Source organism: Epinephelus fuscoguttatus, linkage group LG23 (genome assembly GCF_011397635.1).
Source record: "Epinephelus fuscoguttatus linkage group LG23, E.fuscoguttatus.final_Chr_v1".
Classification (NCBI taxonomy): Eukaryota; Metazoa; Chordata; class Actinopteri; order Perciformes; family Serranidae; genus Epinephelus; species Epinephelus fuscoguttatus.
The window spans coordinates 14,815,130-14,837,039 of NC_064774.1; the positions used below are offsets into that span (position 1 = coordinate 14,815,130).

General features: G+C 42.7%; 2 protein-coding genes across 5 annotated transcripts in view; one reads left to right on the top strand and one right to left on the bottom strand.

The window, feature by feature from the left end:
- The window catches only part of actn3b (actinin alpha 3b), a 51,641-nt gene extending 48,699 nt beyond the window's left edge, over window positions 1-2,942 (top strand). The window contains exon 21 of the mRNA XM_049568420.1: window positions 1,608-2,942. Coding sequence (XP_049424377.1) covers window positions 1,608-1,766 — 159 coding nt within the window. The 3' untranslated portion in view covers window positions 1,767-2,942. The remainder of the gene's footprint in view (window positions 1-1,607) is intronic.
- A 1,156-nt stretch (window positions 2,943-4,098) lies between these two features.
- prkd4 (protein kinase D4) lies at window positions 4,099-21,852 on the bottom strand. 4 transcript variants are annotated; one of them, XM_049568423.1, is made up of 19 exons: window positions 21,607-21,852; window positions 20,831-20,997; window positions 17,124-17,262; window positions 15,919-16,050; window positions 15,632-15,786; window positions 15,259-15,454; window positions 13,011-13,094; window positions 10,788-10,947; window positions 10,330-10,453; window positions 9,225-9,302; window positions 8,408-8,621; window positions 8,040-8,065; window positions 7,856-7,928; window positions 7,657-7,763; window positions 7,395-7,556; window positions 6,841-6,939; window positions 6,498-6,765; window positions 5,892-5,977; window positions 4,103-4,343 (listed from the first exon to the last, which is right to left on the bottom strand). In XM_049568423.1, exons 2-19 carry the CDS (start codon window positions 20,984-20,986, stop codon window positions 4,179-4,181), a joined length of 2,424 nt encoding a protein of 807 aa, XP_049424380.1. In that variant the 5' UTR covers window positions 20,987-20,997; window positions 21,607-21,852; the 3' UTR covers window positions 4,103-4,178. The 4 variants fall into 4 exon arrangements, with proteins under 4 accessions (XP_049424378.1, XP_049424379.1, XP_049424380.1 ...); XM_049568421.1 differs by having other exon boundaries at window positions 4,099-4,343; window positions 7,856-8,065; XM_049568422.1 differs by lacking the exon at window positions 21,607-21,852 and having other exon boundaries at window positions 4,099-4,343; window positions 7,856-8,065; window positions 20,831-21,320.
- Window positions 21,853-21,910: the final 58 nt, after the last annotated feature.

Below are 21,910 nucleotides of genomic sequence, written 5' to 3' on the forward strand. Positions count from 1 at the left end.
TGCACCAGTTTATTAAAAGTTATGTTTTTAAACCGGTGTGTAAATGGAAAGCCTGGAACAGCAAATTAGCTGTGCAGCTTAGGTTGCCATGGTGATTTCCACCAGTTAAAAGTGAGCCAGCTTTGTGGTTCTGTAAAACCTGAATTAAGGTTAAACATAGCTTGCTAACTCATTGATCTCACTTTGTGGTACAGGTGCCTGGTTTCCTGAATGTCAGTGTTCCCAGATCTTAGCAATACCCAGAGAGCGAAGTGTTTTGAAGAGACGATAATGATTAATTGTTAACTGTTGAGAATATTTTTGACCGGTTAAGCATTATCAGTCTGCGCTTAATTTTGCTGCATTGCACACCACCCAGGTCTGGTGGGTGACACACATCTGGCCAGCCACTTTAACATTTGGAAACCTAGTGCCCGCCCTGCATTCTTCACTGGTTAGCCAGCTCTGCACTGCGTACTAGTCGGGTGGGAGCTAGCTAGCGGCACCACTTAGTTGGCGATTACTGCTAGTAACACCATCCCGCACCAACAGTGTTGCTGTGGAAACATTGTGCCCTCCCTCTGGTCTCCCCAATGAAACATCCCTTTAGCGTGGTTAACAATGTTAGCTCTGCTACCACGGCTAGTGGTGCTAACATAGTTAACGACGCAAAAAGGGGTTTTGCGGCTCACAGTGAAGCTGCTTACTCACCGGGGCAACCTGGGGGGAAACCAGAGGGTCACCACCATGTTTCCGCAGTAATATCATCCTGCCACTGGGACAGTGTTACCAATGGTAATCGGGAATGAGCAGCACCGCAAGCTAGCTCCCACGGCTAGCGTTAGCTAACCAGATGAGAGCGAAGGGGCAGTGGGCACTATGTTTCCACGTTAACGCTAGCCATCTGTCCGTCAGCAAATCAACAGAAAATATAATAAAAGTCAAGACATTTACATAAATACACAGCACTTTGAAATGTGGTGCTAAAGCTCACTGAGTCAACATAGCACCAGATTAATTACGGTTAATGTCGAGCTATCAAAAGCAAAATTTACTGAAACCACCATCTCTTAAAGGGATAGTTCAGAGATTTTGAATTGGGGTTGTATAAGGTACTTACCCATAGTCAGTGTATCACTTACAGTAGAAGGCGGCTGGCACGCCTCCTGCTTGGAGAAGCAGAAGGAGCACTGACACACTTAGTTTAAGTGTACACTACATGGAGAATATTTTTACTGCTTTACTGTGCCATCGGGTAGCGATTTCCATCAGGGAAGCCGTTACAGCGCTCTCTTCAAAGCCAGACTCCATTGAGAAGAATACAGAATTTTTAGTTGGTTGAAATAGGTTTTGCTGCTGCCCCCGTCCAAAGCAGTACATTGTGTAGCTTCCCTGTTGGTCACTACTGGGGGCGTACCAACCGCAATCTACTGACTGTGCTTCAGCACCTAAAACAACCCCACTTGTAAAATCTTAATTATCCCTTTAACACTGGTAATAACACTGTATCACCAATAGTAATCTTGGATAATAACGCCAGAGAATGAAACATTTGTCAGTCAGCAGTTAAACCTTCAGCACTTTCTCTTTGCCTGTATAAATCACACCCGCCTCCTTCTCTCCTCCAGAACTACATCACAGTGGAGGAGCTGCGCAGAGAGCTGCCGCCCGAGCAGGCCGAGTACTGTATCAGCCGCATGACCAGGTACATCGGAGCCGACTGCCCCTCCGGCGCCCTGGACTACATCTCCTTCTCCAGCGCCCTCTACGGAGAGAGCGACTTATAAACACAGTCGCGTCTTCTCTTCACCTCCTCCTATCCCTTCTTCCCAGCTCCTACTATTTCTCCTATGTGGAGAGAGCAATTTAAACCCCTTCCATTGCCCTGATCATTTCCCCTTCTCCCCAACCCTCCCTCCCTCCAAACCCACTGCCCAGAGAGGGGGAGAGTAGAAGGCTTTGCTCAAACCTTAGAGGCTGTGTTTGTCCCTCATCAGAGTGCTTTGAAAAACCAGGAACGTGCCAGGTATTGCACTGAACTTATGTAAGCAGCATACATATAACATACCTGCCTTAAGGAGACTTAACACAGGGAGGTAATGAGGGAGAGTTGGTTAGAAAATGTTATTGAGCAAAGCCTCCTGCTCTCCCACTCTCTCAGATGACATATTTTTTTGTAGAAGGGTAATTAAAGAACGTGATAAAAAAAAGCTGGTTGGTCAGTTGGCTTGGTTGGTTGTGTATTTGTGCAGATGCATGCTATGTTGAAGTTTAGAAACGCTGTCTTTGAGTCTCTGACTCTCCTTAACCACAGAAACATGTCGGTCAGCTGAGGAGAGAAGCAGGTCAGGTGCTACGATACGTTACAAAGCCAGTCTGACAATAAAAACCACAGCACTGTGAAGCCTGAATGTTAGCAACACAAACATCTTAAAGCCTTAAGCTCAGGAACTGACGGAGGGCGAACGGGAGCGCCTACACTTTAAAGCACTGGATATTAAGATGCAGACAGAGAGCAAAGCACTGTGGGTAAATACAGATAAAGAAAGGGAGCGCCATGGCTGGATGGGGACTTAAGAACGAAGACAGAAAGACCGATCCCACACGTCTCTCCAAATTTAAAATCACATCTAAAGATATGAAGCCAATTTTTCTTTACATGACAGAGGGGTGACGTCAGGGCATCAGGCGAGGACAAGCTAACAAGAACAATACTGTATGTGGGACCACAGCAGGCCTATGGCAGTGACGAAGCAAATAGGGTTTTGGTCCCGCTGACAGGTCGGCCATGATTATCAGTGCGAGTCAACGCCTACGTGTGCATGATTTTGATTTCACCTGTGCTCCATTCTGCTCCTCAACTCATTCTGTCCATCATCATCGATGACACAAAACTCACTCTCACAGTTAAATTTAAAAAAAAACCTCAACTTGGAATAAAAAAGGAAAATTATATTACTAAACAGCAGTTGTGTTGTTCTTTTCTTGCTACACTGATACGAGACAAACATTAAGGGCTGTTCCAAATACCAGATTTTGGACATTGAAGCTTCAGTGAGAAATATTTGGTTAATCAAAGCTTCAACAGCTGTGGGTGGGGATTATTAAGAGACGAGGACTTCAGTAGATACACCTCAAATTGCTAAGCCCCGCCCCTTTGTGATGGTCCGACAAGCTATCAGAGTAGAGGGGTCTACAGTGTGTGTTTGAAGGATATATCCAGGATGTCAAACTGACTCAGCAGCAACAACAGGTTAAAAAGACAAAGATAGTTAGAAGCTAAAGCCGAACTATAGGCTACAGATCACAGTGTAAAAGTGAACCACCACATCACTGCTGATCGCCACACAAGACAATGAATATAAAGGGAAACTTTGCTGATATTGAACCAGCTGTGTGGCATCACAGTGTGTGCAGATGAACGGTATCCGTCTGGTGATGACACACAGCTGGTTAAATATCAGCAGAGTTTCACTGGTTCCTGTACAGCAGGGTCGGTCTTTGTTTCACTGTTACAATCATTAAAAAGCAAAAGCAGCATGTATATACATTCAGTAGGCTATATCTTCAGTAGCTAGCTAGCTAACCCTACACTTTTCAGGGTCTGATTTTGGATTTGGAACAGGGAAGAAACGTATATCTTCTTCCAACCTCTCCAGGTAACGAGTGTCATTAATACACGACGTGCCCCAGGCACAACATTTAGCTCCAAATCCACAAAACCAGCCTGAAAATGAAGGAAATCTGAAACGACTGCATTAGAGTCAATGGAGCACAGCTGTGTTGTTGTCGGACCCTGGTCTGAGCTGGGTGATGCTACGCTATGATTGGTCAGCATGCATCCAGGGGCGGGACTTAGCGAAGGGTCAATTGTCGATTTTCATACCACAGTATTCCTTGAAACCGGTACACTGCTGCAACCCTGGATTAAAGCTTCAAAGCATTTGGGTCAGCCCTTTAAAGATGATCTTGTCTAGTATACAAATAGGAATAATTGTGCTATGGATTAATGAGCTTGTTATTTGTGTTTACTGCTGATTCTTTTAGTTTTTCTCCCCACTACAAAACACCTTCGTCCTCACAGAAACCATAACAGACAAAAAAGCAACGGTAACTATATTTGGTTCACTGCTGACTGACAGATTCAGGATTTTTGTATGGATTATGAAACTGACTGACCTTTAACCTCCACAGCGAGGTCACATTTGGGGGTTGTTGTCAGGGTCCCAGCAGAGGTGGGTCGGGAAGTCCAGGCCCCTCTCCTGAGCATAGCGTATCCATCGCTCCTCGTCCCCTCGGTGCGTCAGATACCTGCAGCCCATCCTCTGCTCGAACTCTCTGAGGTCACACCACAGCTGGAAGTCCTGCAGGAGGAAGAGGAGGAACAGGGTCAGGGAGGGGACATGATGGAAATTCAGTTTCAGTTCAGTTTGTTTAAACCGAATCAGTTGAGTCCCACGTTTTCTTTGTCGTCAAGGTGAATCTGAACTAACATGTCAAAATATTGATTCTATAACAAAACCTGCAAGTTAAACTCTAACAACAAATCATTTGCTGTCTTAAAAGTGACAGCAGATGATTTATTTTCAAGGACAACAAAGCTGTGTTAGTATTAACTGTGGTTAAAATATAACCAGCGATGACTGATGTCCAATTTCTTCGACAGATGAATAATTGCAATTTCCTCCCAACATAAAATCAACACTTGGAAATTTTCAAAAACAGCACTTCTTCCAGGACGTTCCTTAATGTAACCAGATTGTATTAACCTGCAGGGGTCGCCTATATTATGAAAGGACTGGCTAGATATTCCTGAGCTGCACAACATTTCTTGCATTCTGTCAGCCATCTTGGTTTTAAGAGATTCGTGTTGCACTGACAGCACCTGGCCAGTGGGTGGCAGTGTATGGCATGACACACTGGGATCCACTAAAGAGACCAAATGTCCACCCTCTGGACCTGCAGACTGAGCCCTCCAGACTTCAGTTGTACGTAGTGTGATGTGTTTACTGTCATCACGTGAGGTATGGGCAGCCCTCGATACTGTTTTATTCGTTGCCGTGGAAACGTTCAACTATTGCTGCGGTCATATTCACATATGTCATATAAGTTGATTAACAGTGCCGAAAACTCATCTACAGCCTGGACTTAAACATATCTCTGTATCATGATGTGGCTGAATATTATTTCATTCATTCACATTTTAATAGACCTAACTATCAATAACTATTTTACACATTCATACGTTTGTTTTTTGGCAGTTGAAAACCCACAACATCACGTCCTTATTGCAGTGAATTGTGGGTTATTAAATTGGTGAAGGAAGTCCGCTTGAGGCCCCTTGTGGACTAGATGAATTGTGGATTTGGAGCCCTCAGCACTCCGTCACATCTATGCAGACATCTGGATTCAGCCTTATATGCAACCATAGTATCACAGAAACATGTTGCATTCAGTGAAAATGACCTAAAATCTAAGAAGCTTCACACAGTATAGTCTAGACCTTTGTCTGTATCGTGTACACGTGTAGATTTTTGAGCCAGTAATCTACTTATTACTTCACTACATTTGCCTTTTATACCTTCGTTACACTTAGTCTGCTCTAAATGTGAGGACAGAGTGTAGAGGGAAGGAGCGCAGGAGGAGACGCCAAGCTGCCTCTTTTGATACTGCTGCCATGGTGAAACCCAGGACAAGAGGCAGCTTCAAGCAACAATCCCTGGCTACACTTTATACACCAAAACCTAAAAGATCTAACAGTTACAGGATGTGGTGCTCACTGTGCCTCCTGAAAAACACACTGCTCTCCCAGCCTCCGCAGACACACTGAAGTCAATTATAACTGAACATTTGTGGGATGGAAACTGCTCATATCAGACTATGAACAAGTGTAATATTTATTCATGTCTCACCTGCAGCCAGGGGTGTCCCAGAGTTTTGCCCACGCTGAACCTGCGTCTGACCGACACCTGCAGCAGGTTATTGATGAGACTCACGGCTGCAGAGGAAAAGAGACAGACAGGATTCACTCAAACTGTCTTAAAAGTTGTCCACTGGTGCCACCCAGTGGGCAACAGGAGAAAATACAGGTCCACTGTTTGAGCAATGCTGGAATAACAGGATTTTTTGGTGACTTTAAAGACACTTAGAGGGGAAATTAAATCAAAATAAATGTTCATGTGTTAAAAAATGTCAAATGTTAAAATGTGGAAAGCAGAGAGAGCTCACATGAGGTACGAACAGTGAACATTTAGTCATTTATTTGATTTATATTTTGTATTTCTGTATCACAGTTTCCAGCAGGTCACATCTTTAGCTGTCCTTTGTGATGCATTCAAGGACACTCTGACATCTGAACTCTGACAAATAAGCTTCGAGTTCATGAGCTGTGCTGTCAGAAAATCAAACCTAACTTATTTCTCGCAGTAACCAAGTTGTAAGTTGACTCTCGTGTCCGCGTCCTCAAAAGCATCGACAGGAAACGTTCTCATAAAAAGAAAAAAATAACTCTTCTCTACCCTCCAGGGAGATAGAGGCCCACGGTTGTCGGGGGTACATGAAGGCAGCGTTGGTGATCTGCTGCTTGATGTCCTCGTCCTCGTTGAAGGGGAATGTGCCGCTCAGGCTCACGTACATGATGACGCCCACGGACCACATGTCCAGGGAGCGGTTGTAGCCGCTGCTGCTGATCACCTCGGGCGCCAGGTAGGCCGGCGTGCCCACCACAGAGCGGCGGAAAGACTTCTCGCCGATGATACGGGCGAAGCCGAAGTCGCACAGCTTCACCTTTGACACAGAGAGGGTTTATGGTCACGTTAAGACATCATGTCCTGAAACACGTCGTATATAACACCCACCCACCTGAGGGAAGGGGTCGGCAGAGGCCAGCAGGACGTTCTCAGGTTTCAGGTCACAGTGAGCGATGTGTTTGAAGTGCAGATAGCGCAGAGCCTCCAGGATCTGCAACACACACAGGGAAAAAACATGAGACTGTGAGTCATCGTTTAATATACATAATGTTTATGCTTTATCTCTGCAGGAGGTCACAAACACATTCCCAGTTTTACGCTGAGGGACGGTCGACGGTCTGGAGTAAAACGACTCGTTGTCTACTAGTGTAGGCTTTGTATTTGTTTTTGGTGTTACTGTGCTCGAGCTTATTATAACACTGTATTTCCAACGCTATTCTGTCACTGAGCAGAAGATCAGCTCCTCTAAAGAGTGATATCCCCTCTCAGGTGATTTAATTTGAATACAGAAGTCAGGAAAAAACATCACTAGACGTATTTCTTTCATGTTCTTTTCACCGTAACCATCTCATGACCCTTTGTAGTTCCTGGCCTCGAGGTTGTGAACTGCTGTTCTAAAAGAGAACATAAATCTAGCATCAGTTTAACCATGGAAAGTGGTCCGACCTGCATGACCAGGAAGCGGGTGTTGCGTTCAGGGAGTCGGCCTCTCTCGCTGGACAGAATCATCTCCAGCATGTCTCCATGGAGCTTCTCCATGATGACAAACACGTGCTCCACTGTCTCGAACATGCCCTCCAACAGAACCACGCCGAGGTGGGACAGATTCTGGACAGCGCGCGCGCACACACACACACACACACACACACATTAGAAGCTACAGAAGATAATCTCACAATGAAGACAGAGCTGAAACTTGTATCAGTACCTGCAGGATGGCCACCTCGTTCCTCAGCTGTCTCTCCTGTTTGGTGGGAAAGCGCGTCTTGTCGATGACTTTGATGGCGACTGGCCGACCCGACTTCCTGTGAGTACCTGAGGAATGACAACAAGTCACTTCTATCAACTCTTTGTCTTCATTTTATACTCATTTAAACCCACAAGATAATCTAACGTCTGTACGTCACCTCTGTACACCACTCCAAACTGTCCTGAGCCCAGCACCTCGTCTGTGAAGATCTGATACACCGAGCTGATGTCCTGAGACACACACACACACACACACACACACACACACACATTAACACTGTACAACACACTGATGTATGACGTATTAAATATAAATTCAGAGGTAGGCAGGTTGATGCTCACCACGCTGTCTCTGCATGAATCTCTCTCTGTAATCACAGCGTTCACACACAAACAATCGTTTTAATGAACACTTATTGTCCGACAAAATGTTCAGAAATATTCTCTGATTCATATTCGGAGGTTGTGTGACTCAGACTTCATATTAATAAGCATTTTAGTTTCATAACGCTGATAATTCTCACTCATTACGTTATTAAAAACAAATCTAAATTCATCAGGATTCATGTTGCGACGCCCACGTTAAGTTTGTGTAACAAGTTATTAATGGAACAAAAACAGCTCGTCACACTCGCTTACATAAAACCTAAAAAGCTTTGTTGTCTCATTAATATCTAATAATGTCAGAGGGTTTGTTGTTTCCGACTCACCCTGGTTCTCATCGCCGTGTCCCGCGCTGCTCTGCACTGGCATCAGAGCCTGGCGGATGGCGCTCTCCCAGGCCGGCCCGTCCTCTCCGGCCGCCACACAGTACACCAGCGAGGCAGTCACTACCTCCAAGGTGTGGGCGCTGTTGCCTGGCAACGAGGGCACGGTGAGCTGGGCGGGGCCTCGGACCTGCAGCACCTCAGACAGAGTGATCTCCTGCAGGACGGACGTTAAATAGTGATGTCATTTATTGTTCACATGTGGTCTCTGTAAACGTGATGTTAGTTTATAAACAAATAAATAATAAACACAATATTGTTTTTCTTGCCCTTTTTTCGATCATGTCAGATTCATCTCTACTGAAACATAATTCCTCCAGTACACTGCTCACAGTAAGACTGCTGTTGTTATTTCTGGCTAACCTGCTGCTAACTTGCTCTATGTCCTTTCCTGTTGCCAGGCAGCCAGCTCTGCAGAGGTAATTATGAAACATCTATGTTATTAACAGCATGGTTAACTCTCTGTCACATGAAATGTGTGTTAGTGTACATGACCACACATAATGACTGTTGTGTTTTATGTATGTTTACTTTCTATTGCTGCTCTGCATGTCTGCATGTGATGCTAATCTGTGTGCTGGTGCTAACATGCTGTTTGCTGCTTTGCATGGCTTCTCTTCTACCTGGACAGTTTCTAATTGCTCAAGTTAAGCTGTCTTTATGCTGTCTTTGTCCCCTGTGAATTTGATCCTTTTATTGGTTTCAAATTATCTTGCCAAAGGGCTGCAGTTGAAAATTAGTGTTTGGTCATAAACTCTACCTTGTAGTACTTGGTGCTGCTCTCATTCTGGTACAGAGTGATGCTCCTCCAGTCCAGGATCCAGTAATGACGCTTCCTCTGGGAAAACAAACGACACAAATAATTCATGAACTGCGGTATGTACACAGGGCGCTAATGGCTCTGAACAAGTTCATCCCAAAGACACATTAATAAGATGTCTACAGGTATCAGACACTTATATTTAATGCATTTTAAGACCTTTTCAAGATACATTTTTACCAAATTTAACCCTTTAAAACCTGAGCAAAGCTGCCTTAATTTCTTTTAAAGACGTGGGAAGACAGCAATGAAATTAGTAGAATAATTATTAAAAAAAAAAGTGAAGAAATTAGTAAAAAGAAAAAAAAATAAAAACAAGAAAATTTGCTAAAAAAGAAGGAAAATTTTAAAAAAGAGATTTTTTTTTTTTTTTTAAAAAAAGAAAAAAGTTAAAAACAAAGAAAAACAAAAAATGACCTGGAAAGAGTGCCTCAAAACTGTAATAATTCCATAACATAATTATAAGTGTAACAACAACAATACAGTTTTTCCTAGCTTTTTTCTTTTCCCGTATTTTTTAAAAGTAATTTTTATTCATAATTTTTTAATAATGATAATTTTCTCAATTCATTATTTTTTGCAAGTTGCTCATTGCCTTTTTTCCCATGTTCCCACAGAAATTGCACCCAGTAGCTCAGGGTTCAAAGGTTTAATTACCTGCAAAAGGCGTCTGAAAGCAGCACAAGAAAAGTGATGCCACTCCAGGTTTTAAAGGGTTAAGACAAATCATTGTTTTCTTATTCACACAGCGCAGGTAGGTATGAAGGTAAGCAGTAAATATATACATACACACACACACACACACACATATATATATATATATATGGTCTGGTGCAGAGGTAGGCTTTACATAGGAATATGGTTATCACATGACATATGAAATTAAATAACAAACACAGAAGGTCTCACAGCACGACATGGGCAAGTGTTACACCTCTGATATCTTACCCACACGACACGGATGATAACCAAATTAAAAGCCAGAGAAAAAGTCGACAGCACAAATGTTAAGTAAGTAAGTGTAGTCTGTGTTTGTGTGTCTCACCAGTGTGTCAGTGTTGGTGTGATGCAGCAGCCATCCCTCTCTCAGGACTCCACCTACCCTCCTCTTGGAGTGATGCACCGACTGGACGAGCCTCATCAGAGGGATGTAGCTGCTGAAACACGGACTGAAGGACGGATGGAGGATGGAAGACATGAGACAGAAGAGAAACAGGCTGATTTAGGGACCAAACTAAAGTCACTTTTCCCTGAACTGACTGAACCGTTTTGTCCTGCAGTGTCTTCTAAATGCCTCTAGGTGGCAGTGCGGCTCAAAGCTCACTGACTACACAGAGTTTGTGATGCTGATGAATTCAGTGATGATAAAGAACAGATGAGTGTTTTAGTTTAGTGTGTAGGAGTAAAATTCAAACGGCTGACATCATCAGGACATTGTCTTGTGCCAACAGAGTCACCTTAGAGATGGGATGACATCATCGGAATAATTAACAGCTCTCTGACCTCATCGGCTCTCTCTGTGGCGCTTCTTCCTTTGTCTCGGCCGTCCAGTCTCCATCAGTGGACATCTCATCATCTGAGATCTCTAGTGTTGTTGTGCTGGTGCAGTCTGAATCATTATCCTCTGGGTCTGCTGGGCTGCCGTGACCCACTGCTAGGGATTCTGGGAAAGTGACATCATGGGCAAAAGACATGAGGGCTGCGAGTAATGATTATATCCCCACATAACGTTTAATGGAGCTGATTAACTTTCTAAAGGACAAAAAAAGAGGGAAAAATGCCCAAGTGAGGTGTTTGACCAACAATCCAAAACCTGAATTAAAAAAACAAAAAAAAGAGAGAGCAAATCTACACATACAAGAAATTTAAGCAACCAAACTAAATCACTTAAAAACTATTGATTAATCTATTAAATTAAATTAAATTGAATTAAAATAAATTAAAAATCAAAATAAAATAAATAGTAAATTAAATTTAATTTATTCATTCATTCAATTTGAATCTAATTTAATAATTGATAGGGGTTTTTTTGTCCAGTAGAAACCAAAGTAGATAAAATCCAAAAAATACGATAAAAGAATAATAATTTAAATGACAACAACAAATACCATCACTTAAAACTGGGGTAGGCAGTTTAATTTTGCTGCCATTGGGCAAAAAAAATCCATAACAGACTTTGAGCATATTGTAATTCAGGTGGACTGAAAGAAAACTAGACTTCTGCACCTCCCCTTGGCTCTGGTTTCAGGCTTTAGAAAATCTAAGTCATAACAACAGGAGACTTTGGCCAATCACAGGTCATTTTAAAGAGAGTACATTCCTATTGGCTGTTCTACAAATGCAGATGCGTGTGCATGTCCTTTCGGGTAAACCCTGATTTAATGGCGGATAATTCTGCAGAGGAAGTTGCTATCCAAGTGTTAGCAACAACTGCCTACACTACAGAGCAACCCAAAAAAGGAAGACGGACGTATCAAACAGGAAGTCTAAAAGAGAGTCGGACCATAAACAATATAAAACATATATCAATATCAGCAAAGCATTTCAGAGATGGAGACAAAATGTTGCTAATAGTTAGCTTTCTGCTAACTGAAGCCAAAGGCTCATGGCTGCAGCTTAAAGTTAATGTTTATGTAGCGAACGTAAGCGAGAGCCTTAATTAACAGTGTGTCATCCGCCTTAATCCCCCTCTGCTACACACCACCTCACCGGGAGGAGAGTAGGCAGTAGCTCTACAGACAGACCGCCAAGTCAGCAGCCACAGCAACCTAAATCCAGGCAGTGCAAACCTCAGCTCCTGGGGATGAGACAGCCCTGACTCCCCTTTGGATCAGCAAACTTTCTGTTGCTGCCATTACACAGATTTGACCACCCGCCACCAGCCCGCTGACACACCCTGTGCTTGGGGGGGGGTGTTAAAACCACCATAGTAACAGACCATAACTCACTCTATAGAGCTGCTGCCTGCTCTCCTCATGGGGAAGCAGTCCACAGACACGGGGAGTGAGGCGGAGAGCCAATGGGGTGGCTAGCTCGCTCATTTCTGTCTCATTTGAGTTGTGATGAACAGAACGGGACAATGAGAGACTGAGTGAAAGAGCTGCGTGCAACTCTACAATGAAATAAGAGTAAATAAATCAATGTATGGGAAACACCGGTTACTGTATGAAGTGCATGCATATGCCCATGGTCTCCTGAGGGGAGGTGCTTAGGACTGAGAGGGAATAGCTGCAGGTGTATTTTTTTGACCTTTAACAAATTTCTGCCTGTCCCTGCTTAAAGAAAAAAGCTGTAAAATAAAAGTGAGTTTTTTTTAAGTAGAGATTAAAAAGAGAGAATACTGAGTTTGCCATTTTCGTCTTTGCTGCTGTAGATTGCGTTTTGTGATCTTATTTTGTGAACATGTATTGTTAGTTTACAGTCATACGAGTGACTAACGTGCTCACAATGGCATCATGCTGATGTTTAGCAGGTATAATGTTTGTCATGTTAAATCCAACCCTGAATCATCATCACTGCTGGGACCAACATGATGTTTCTGGGAATCTAAAATGAGTCCCGAATCTATCAAAATTCATCTTGAGATGGAGGGTGAATCAGCTTTGAGTCATCGCAGGGTTATGAGAACATCAGAGCGGGGGCCTTTTCAAAGGAGCCATCATCTAAGACGAGTTAAAAGCTCAGAGTATGAAACAGAAAGCAGACCTGCAGGGACTGAGCGCTCACCTTCACCGTTGATGCCTTTCCTCTCTCCTGGACAGTCTCTGGGGACCAGCAGCTCACAGCGCCGGTGGCAGTTAAACCTGCAGTCTGAAAAATGATCAGAGAGGAGAGGTGGCAGGTTAAAAACTGAGAGAAAGGAGGATAAGTGCATGAGAAAAATACAAAATAATAGTGTTAATAAAGTGTGATTCAAATTTAGTTTTTACGTCAGACTGAGCTCTGAGACGAACCCAGACATTTAGAGGAAATTAGCACAGACACAGTTCAATCTTTTTAAACAAGTGTGTGGGATACACAAGCTCCTGCTTACACAACAAACACACACTGGTCTTTTTGGACCCGGTTTATATTTCTGAACCTCTAATCCTCAAACGGCTCATTAGAGCCGAGGTGCTGCTGGAACAGAGCATCTAAAAATGGCCACAGCGGAGGAACATGCTTTAATATATTACATGAGTCATCGCTGCAAAGAAGAAAAGAAGGCTACAAAAACGAAAGAAATTAAAAAGCTGAAGAAGTTTTTTTAATTTATTTAACCTTAAAGATACTCCATGTAGGATTTAAAATTTAAAAAATATTACGACTCATGCAGAAGTAATCCCTCTCAAATATTACTTATGACCGACAAGAAGGGCGTGTCGCTGTATTTAGCTAAATTAAAGGTAATCACTGCTTCAAACTCCATGCACTGAAGAAGACCGTGACGTGGTTGAAAGCTCCAGAAAAAGCTAGAAGAGGACCTTAAGATTGATTCATTTTTGTCGATAAATAAAAATATTCTTTGTGTTGCTGATGCAGCAGTTCATTTGTTTACCCAGGAAACCGCTTCTTCGTGGGTTGTTGCTAATGTAGCTCTATTTTTCATCAAAGTGTGATATGATAATTTGAGATTTTGAGGTCGATATTGAAATGTGAGAGTTAAAAATAAATAGTCTGTCATTTTGTGAAATGCGTTTATTGTGGGATTTCAAAAATATGAGACATATTGTGTCATTAGGTGCTGTCAAAAATATCAGCTGATTGATACATAGATTCTTATTCTTTATGTCAATTCCAACACAGTGGAAGACCCCACCACTGTGTCAATGGGAATGTGAGCTGCTGTCCCTGTCCTGCTGTGGATCACTGCTTCCCATGTTCGGGAGGAGTGACAATCAGGCCGTCTTGTCAGGTCGGGATGTGATAGAATGATAGAAAACGAATGAATATTTGAAACAGTTCCTGCTCATTTTCCTCAGTACTGATACTACTTGACTACTTGATTCTACTTTGTCACTCTCTCTTCTCCTCGCCAGCGAGTTGACACACACATCACAGCCGTGCCTCCATAGCTCCGCCCCGTTTCAGTCACTCACAGTGCTGTCATCTCGTCACTTGTCTCATTTACTTCAATTGCTTACAGGCTTTTCCAGCACTGTTTTGTTCTGTACTTGCGCTTTATTGCAGTTTGAATGTGTGGCAATCTCAAGAGGCTTAAAAATGTGCCGCATGAAGAACATTGTTTTCATTCAAGTAAAAAAGGTTAATTATTGTTAACGTTGACTTCAGTCCTAACCAAGAAGAGAGAAGTTGGCGTCGTCATATTATAGCAATGTTACATTTATCTTTTAATAAAAAATGGAAAAGTAATGCCCTGAATGTCATTTTTTCCATGTAGTATCAAATATAGATATTTTTCAAGGTATTGTGTTAAAGTTAGAAATTCCAGTATTGTGACAACACTCACTGGTAGGTGGATTGTTTCGATTTTGGATAGAGCCAAGCTAACACTTTCCCCTCCTTCCAGTCTTTATAATAAGCTAAGCTAACCAGCTGCTGGTGCTAGCTGCATATTAGCATACAGACACACAGAGAGGTATCACAGTGTAATCCCCATAGTATTCAACTATTCTTTTAAATAATCTGTTCACGTTTGCTGAGCAGGAACATCACTGCTGTGGTGTAACTACAACAGGCTTCATCAATTCTGGACATACAACCCACTTGATGTAGTGTCTAATCCTACTCCAAAGAATGTCTATGAAACTTGTTCTCATTCATGCAGGTCACGACTAAATGAATGACCCACTGAAATGAAACTTAGATTTAAACACCTTTTGCCGCTCATCTAAGAGGCCTTTTTAGTCGTAGTGTAAAAAAAATTGTAACAATAGTGTGAAGCCTGAAGCATTAGAGCATACATTTCTGTTTTAGTTGTTGAAACTCAAACACCATCGAACCAGAGCAGAATTAAACCCTCCAGCTGTCTCACCTGAGCACTGCAGCCCCTGTCTGAAGAGCCCTTTGAGTAGCCGGTGGCAGTACTGGCAGATGGTGGGTTTGGTGTAGCTGTGGATGTGGAAGGTGTGAGGGACCTGAGCCGTGCTGGTGTCGCCGTACCCAATTGCCAGCCAGACTGGGGGCTCAGTCCAGGACGGAGGCCTGGAGGAGGGCTTGGACATGCTGATCTGGTGAGGGGAAAGACAGTGAGAGTCATCAGTCATGTTTAAATATGTGATCAGAGGTTCATTTGTTGGATGGTAAGCCCTTAAAAAACTGTTTCCAGTCACTCAGTGCAGACGATAATATAACCTAGAGGTCTTTTTATTGAGCAGTTGACTGAAATATTGCGGTTACGTCCTTACCTCTTCCAGACTGCCTCCTGCCTGATTGGACAGAGAGTGTGTACGTGGTCGTCGAGGAGGAAACAACGAGAGGCTGGTGCTGACCTGACGCCGCGCTCGACTGCAGTTATTGGGCAACAGGAAAGCACAACGTTTATGAAAGTCTAATCCACACCCTGAAGATAGAAAGAGACAAACTAGAGTCACATCCACGACACTCACTCACACAGGATGCTGGCAAACAAAACATTATCTCACACTTCAAACACATTTAACAGCTGGATGATGACACTACTGAGCGGCTTTACCGTCACACTTTAATCCCTGTCGAACGAGGCCCCAAAGCATTTCTCCGCAGTGGTGGCAGAAGGTGGGAGTCCGGTATGACTGCACCACCAGGGTGTGGGGACGGATCCTCATCTCAGTCACTGACGCTGATCCTGAGTCACATTCAAATAAAGATATTGTATACAGTGTGTGCTACTGAGAAATATCATGTGTTATAGCTAGGACGAAATCCTTCCCTGAATATTTCTGACAGTATTTGATACCAGTGCGTGCAACAGGTGAACACTGTATTTCAAATGTTTTCACCACTTAACATTACACAACAACTTATCAAGGCAGCAGCAGACCAGCAACTCTCTGTTCTGCTAAGTAAAATTACTGTTTGTCAGTGGAGTCTGGCGGCTTTGAGATAACAGCTTCAGTTCCCCGCCGTAAAGAGTGTGAAATTATTCTAAATATCGCGTACACTTGAGCTGAACTGAAGTTTTTAAGTGGGCTCTTTTGTAGGTGGCGAAAAATGAACCAACTGAGGCAGCGTTTGCTCAGCCCTGCCTCATTTTCTTTCATTTTCTCTACTTTTGTGAGAAAAATCAAACATATATTAATGTCAGTATTTAGGTGACACATTCACATCGTGTCAAAATATGTGCAGATACTAATCTACAGTGAACAACCTATTCCCTGCTATTTCATTTTTACAAAATGGCAGTGCAAGATGTGAAATGTACTTGAGCTGTAAGGTTAAAGTGCCTTGATTTCAAATAAAGCTTGTTGCTTTTCCTGTGGTCTTTATGGGATTCTGTCATGCAGTATATTTATATTCCATGGCCAAGAACTCAGTGAGAATCTTGCGTAAGGAAGGTAACCTGTCAGAGAAAGCTTCATGGAAGGATTTAGTGGTTTTGTGATGCTTGCTGGCGTAGATAAAATACTGACTCTGTACCTTGCAGATAACCTGACAGCCTGTGTGTATCTGAGCAGTGTGAACTGCTCAACAAGGTGCAACGAGGGAGCAAAGCAATTCAAAAAATACTGAAAACAAATATTTATGTAATCAGAGACATGACATGGTCTTCTTCAAGTGTTCATGATGAGTTTCCCTCCAAAATGAGACTTGTATTCCTCCTAAATAGCGCTGAGAGCTGCTGGTACAAAACGATGCCTTTTAGAGTTGAGATAATTAGCCTGATAAAGTTTCCCCCCACACTCATAGCTGTCGACTGACCTGCTATGATGACCTCGATGAGGTCTCCATCCCGCAGCTCGTCGTGGTCTGTCAGGCGGTGCAGCAGCTGCTCTGAGGCAAACTGATGTCTGAACAGCAGAATCTTCTCCCCTGCACCCACCACGGTACAGTCTGGAGCCTGAACACACACACACAGAGCCACAGGTTGAGTCCTCGTCCAAGAAACTAGATATATTTACTGCCTTTTTAAGTGCTGTGAGAATACTTTTACTGGGGTGAGACTAATCCACATATATGTGAAAAAAGAAAATAGCTATCAGAGTTGTAAATTAACTTTGTTGTCCACCTGCCACTGTAGCTGGTGGATTCCAAAATCTATGAGATGCTCAACAGATTGGCATTGTTTTTTGGCAGGTGAGTGAAGTAAATCAAGCAGTCATCTGCATACTTTAGCGTCATTTGGCTGGTTGCTGCTGCCAACTTCAAACCCTGACAGCTCTTTCATCCACTTTTTTAACCAAATTTCAATCTCAAACGCAAATAAAAACACTTATATAATACTGAGTAACAGTTTTCTAAAGTTAACATTTCCACGCAGCTTTGTTAAATTAACAGTCAGAAAAATACTCGGCCACATCTTAGGAATCGAAACAAAAGTTATGTGATTGTCGTTTTGAATCCTGGCTGCAAAAATTTTGGAAACCTGGTGCTTCAAATGTCTATGTCTGAGGACTAAAACACAAAGGTGTAAATTTGTACCTGCTGAGTATGGCGTGTTTAAGTGCTCAGTTAGAAAGCAATGGATTCAGCACAGCCCCGAGAGGAGTTCAACATTTACAGGGATGAAAAACAGAAAGAGACTTCTGCAAAGGTCAACTCTGTAAACAATCTTTTTACCATCACAATGCATGACCTAGTTGCGCTGTAAAAAGAAATCAGCCATATGTGCTCGGTAGATAGAAGATCAAAGATGATACCAAACCGCGCCACAACATGCAGCACGGCTTGGAAATGTAAGTACCGCTTCACTTTTTGTCATGAGTTAGGTTTAGCAGTGACTGAAGGAGAAAGACAATCAGTACTCGGCTCAAACAGCAACATAATTAGCTGGATCTGTGTTTTTCTGAATGGATGTCTGTGATTTCATCATTTCTAGATCCTTACAGCATTACTACAGTCGCAAGTGTTATCTACTTTTTTACTGTAATTTTAATACTACACAATAAAACGAGGAAAAAGAAGAGAAATAAAATGCAATCTGGCAAAGCAAAGCAAGCTACAGCTCAGAATTTACATTAATCGAACAATTCCTACGTAGTGGTATTTGTCAACTCCTCCTGTGACGTGGTCATTTTGGGTGTTTTTTATGTTTTAACATGAACTAAAGACCCTTAAAAAAAGCTAAAGGCTAGAACTGGAGATACAGGGGTTTTCTCCCAGTGGAGAGACATATATCAGGTATGTGACACACTCATGCCGTCAGGTTTGTGTACACCAAAATGCACAAGTGAAACACACACACACACATTCTTCAGACCCTGCTGACCTGCTGCCTGGAAACTCGAGAAAAGAAGTTGAAAGGAGCGCTAGTGTGAGCAAGGCAGACTGTGTGTGTGTGTGTGTGTGAGGCAGGAGGGGGAGAGGCTGTGGTTGGAAAGTTTGCTGTGCTCTTGTCGACCACAAGGTCTCTGTAGCTGAGGCAGTGTCAAGACCAGACCAGCTGACACCGAGGCCAACACACCTGCAATTCATGAACATCTATATTTAACCTCAACGACAGTGCAACAATGCATCAGTTCAATTTTACTCTCACAGTATGATCTATTTGTTTTTACAAATAGAACATGAGGTTTAGAAATAGGAGGGTGTCAAATGGAGGGTTTGAATATGTTGTATACACACATTTCATTAATAACCGACCAAATCCTGAGCCTGGTTGTGTCATACACTAAAAATAAAATACTAAACTGTTCCAGAGGTGGTTATAAAAGCTCACCTGCTTCAACAGTATAAAACATCGGTTGAATCAGATGTGTAAGTAAACGGGATACACATAAGCTGAAACCATACACAACATCCTTCAGACTCTGCATCAGTCAACCCAGACACCACACTTTACATAGTAACCTACACAATCCTCCTCCATACATAAGATGACCTTTCAAAGTTCACTTCCTGACTGTTCTGAAGGGCTCAAAACATCAACTGAACATTTTCCAAGTGGGACTGTGTTAAGGGTTAGAGCAGACTTTTGCTAACAGACGTACATGTAAGCACTCAGCTCAGCGCCTGCTACAAACTGAGTGTCCAAGAACAACTCAATCATTTCTCAAAGCAAGATGTGACCTGCAGGTGTGGGATCTGAACCAACCACATTCTGTTCCTATGTAAAACAGCATTTGAGTTTTAACCACTACAGTGTTGCTTTAAAAATTTTAAATACCTCAGTACAAAGAGTCTCATGCACAACTGAGTAGCGCACATGGGCAAGCAAGTGGGTTTGAACTCTGAAATGGACATATTTGGGGAGCACTGAGCATACAAGCGTACGACTGGAAGAACAAGACTTGGACTATACTGCACAAGTTGTGTGAGAGTTTTTATATAGTTTTGCTGCTGTTAAACATGGACCCACTTTACTCCATGTCATTAAGAATTTTGTTCATTTCAGTCAGGAACACTTCAGTCAAACAAAACTTTATTTGCATTTATTTCCATATGCATTATATTTGTTGGTATGGCTCTGTTCTGGGGCCTCTCTGCCTTTCCTTGGGCCTTCACAGAGATCCTCTTCCACATGCCTATGTGGAAAGCCTAAGGTGGAGAGAGCACACCTGTCTGCCCTTCCACACGCCTACATGGAAAGCCTAAGGCAGAGAGAGCACAATTGTCTGCCCCTCCATGTGCAAATGAGGAAAGCCTGAGGCAGAGAGGAAAGCCTAAGCTGAAATATCCTGACTTTCAGTCTCTAGTGTGCATCAGGCCTCAAAAACGCAGGATCCTACAATTCCCATGATTGACTGATTGATTGATTTTTATTTATGTCATGCACACTTACATGTGCCCAACCCTCATGGTTTACAAGACACCATTACAATGATGATGCAGTAACAATCAAAAGGACATGTTATTTAACTACTCAGTCCAGAAACTACTCTGCCCTCTAATTATATTATTTAATATAATTAATAATTAATCATCATTTCTGATAGTCATTTTAATATGAGCGACTTTTCAACACTATGTAAACTTTCTGTGAAAAATTCTCAGAAAGTCCCACACCTGCAGCTCAGAAAGTCCCACACCGCTGCAGCGAGGCATCGCCTCTGTACATGGGGCGTCGGTAGCGTAGTGGATAGTGCCGGTGCCCCATGTACAGAGGCGATGCCTCGCTGCAGCGGTCGCAGGTTCGACTCCGGCTTGCAACCCTTTGCTGCATGTCAACCCCCACTCTCACTCTTTGCTGCATGTCAACCCCCACTCCCACACTCTTTTTGGGCAAAAAGCCCAAAAAAATAATCTTTAAAAAAAAGAAAGTACCACACCTAGATTAGGCCACTACACATCTGTTCACACAGGTTGAGTTGTGCTCCCTAAGACGACTAAACGTCATGAGTAAATTCAGTGAAATGCCCCTTTAAGGCCCCTCTGCTTATGAACTGTCCTGATCTGCTGGGTAATACCCTCAACCTCATGCTTCAGGTGAGCAGCATGAAATGAGGCCACCAGTGTGAGGTTTGGATTACCTTGCGCTCTATGATCTCAGCAGCCAGCCTCTTGGCATGGCGATAGCTCAGGTTGCTGGCGGGGACTCGAACCACCTCCCTGAACAGGCCGAGCTGGAACTGGACCAGAGCCGGCGCTGTGTGACTGGTGGGGCTGGAGGGAGTCGCTGCGAACATGGAGAAAGATCCTGTGGAGGGGATTAGTTTGTGGATTATTACAGGAACAAAGGAAGGTGACAGATTTTACTTTGAGGGTTTTGGATAAAAATAGACAAAAGCAGCTGAGGTTTAGTGAATATTAAGTTGATATTCTTTTCCGAAACAACTCCTGATGTCTCAAAATTAAGCACATTATAGGCTACTACACATTTTATTAGATATTTGCTTTAAAGATGAACTTTCAGGAGTCAAAATTCCAGATTAAACTTTGTTTTAGTGTCACGGTCATTGTCTAAAACAGCTGTCTACCAGCTGCTGTACCTATTTTTATTAACAGAACCAACATTTTAGATAGCTAATACCTTTTGTCTCTGAAAACTATTGTTAAACACTGATTAACAAAAGTATTATATTCACTTATACTTACATACATACCCCTTTTTATACTCTAACAATAACCTTAATATTAAACATTAATACTGACCGCCGCAGTGCTCACCATTAATGAGCAATAAAATAAAACATTCAAGACAGAACAACAGATCAATCTGAATAAAACACACAAGACACAACAGCAAACCAAATAAAAACCAGTATTAAAAATGAAAGATCACCAATCTGAATGTGAGCAACCTTACTTTCTAGTCCCGGTTCATTCAAGTTCCGATCTTTCACCTCAGTCGCAGGATTTTATCTCAATGATACAACAGCTGATCTTTCATTGTGCTGCACATTCTCAACACGCACTCTGGTGGGTCTGGTTTCCTCCTGTGGGGCTTGGCTGTCGAAGTTACAGGAAGTTACAGAGAGACTAACCTCTGCAAGAGCTGAGATGGTGCGGCGTACGGATAGCAGCCGCAACGTTGTGAAAACACACACACACACACACACACACACACACACACACACACACACACACACACACACACACACACACACACA

Excerpts from the sequence above, each read along its gene's own strand:
- prkd4 (XM_049568421.1), bottom strand. The coding sequence starts at position 20,986 with ATGTTCGCAGCGACTCCCTCCAGCCCCACCAGTCACACAGCGCCGGCT. Across the intron at positions 7,764-7,855 it reads GTTTGGAGTGGTGTACAGAG|GTACTCACAGGAAGTCGGGT; the intron begins GTGACGTACAGA and ends GTCATTCCTCAG. Across the intron at positions 4,344-5,891 it reads TGGGACACCCCTGGCTGCAG|GACTTCCAGCTGTGGTGTGA; the intron begins GTGAGACATGAA and ends TTCCTCCTGCAG.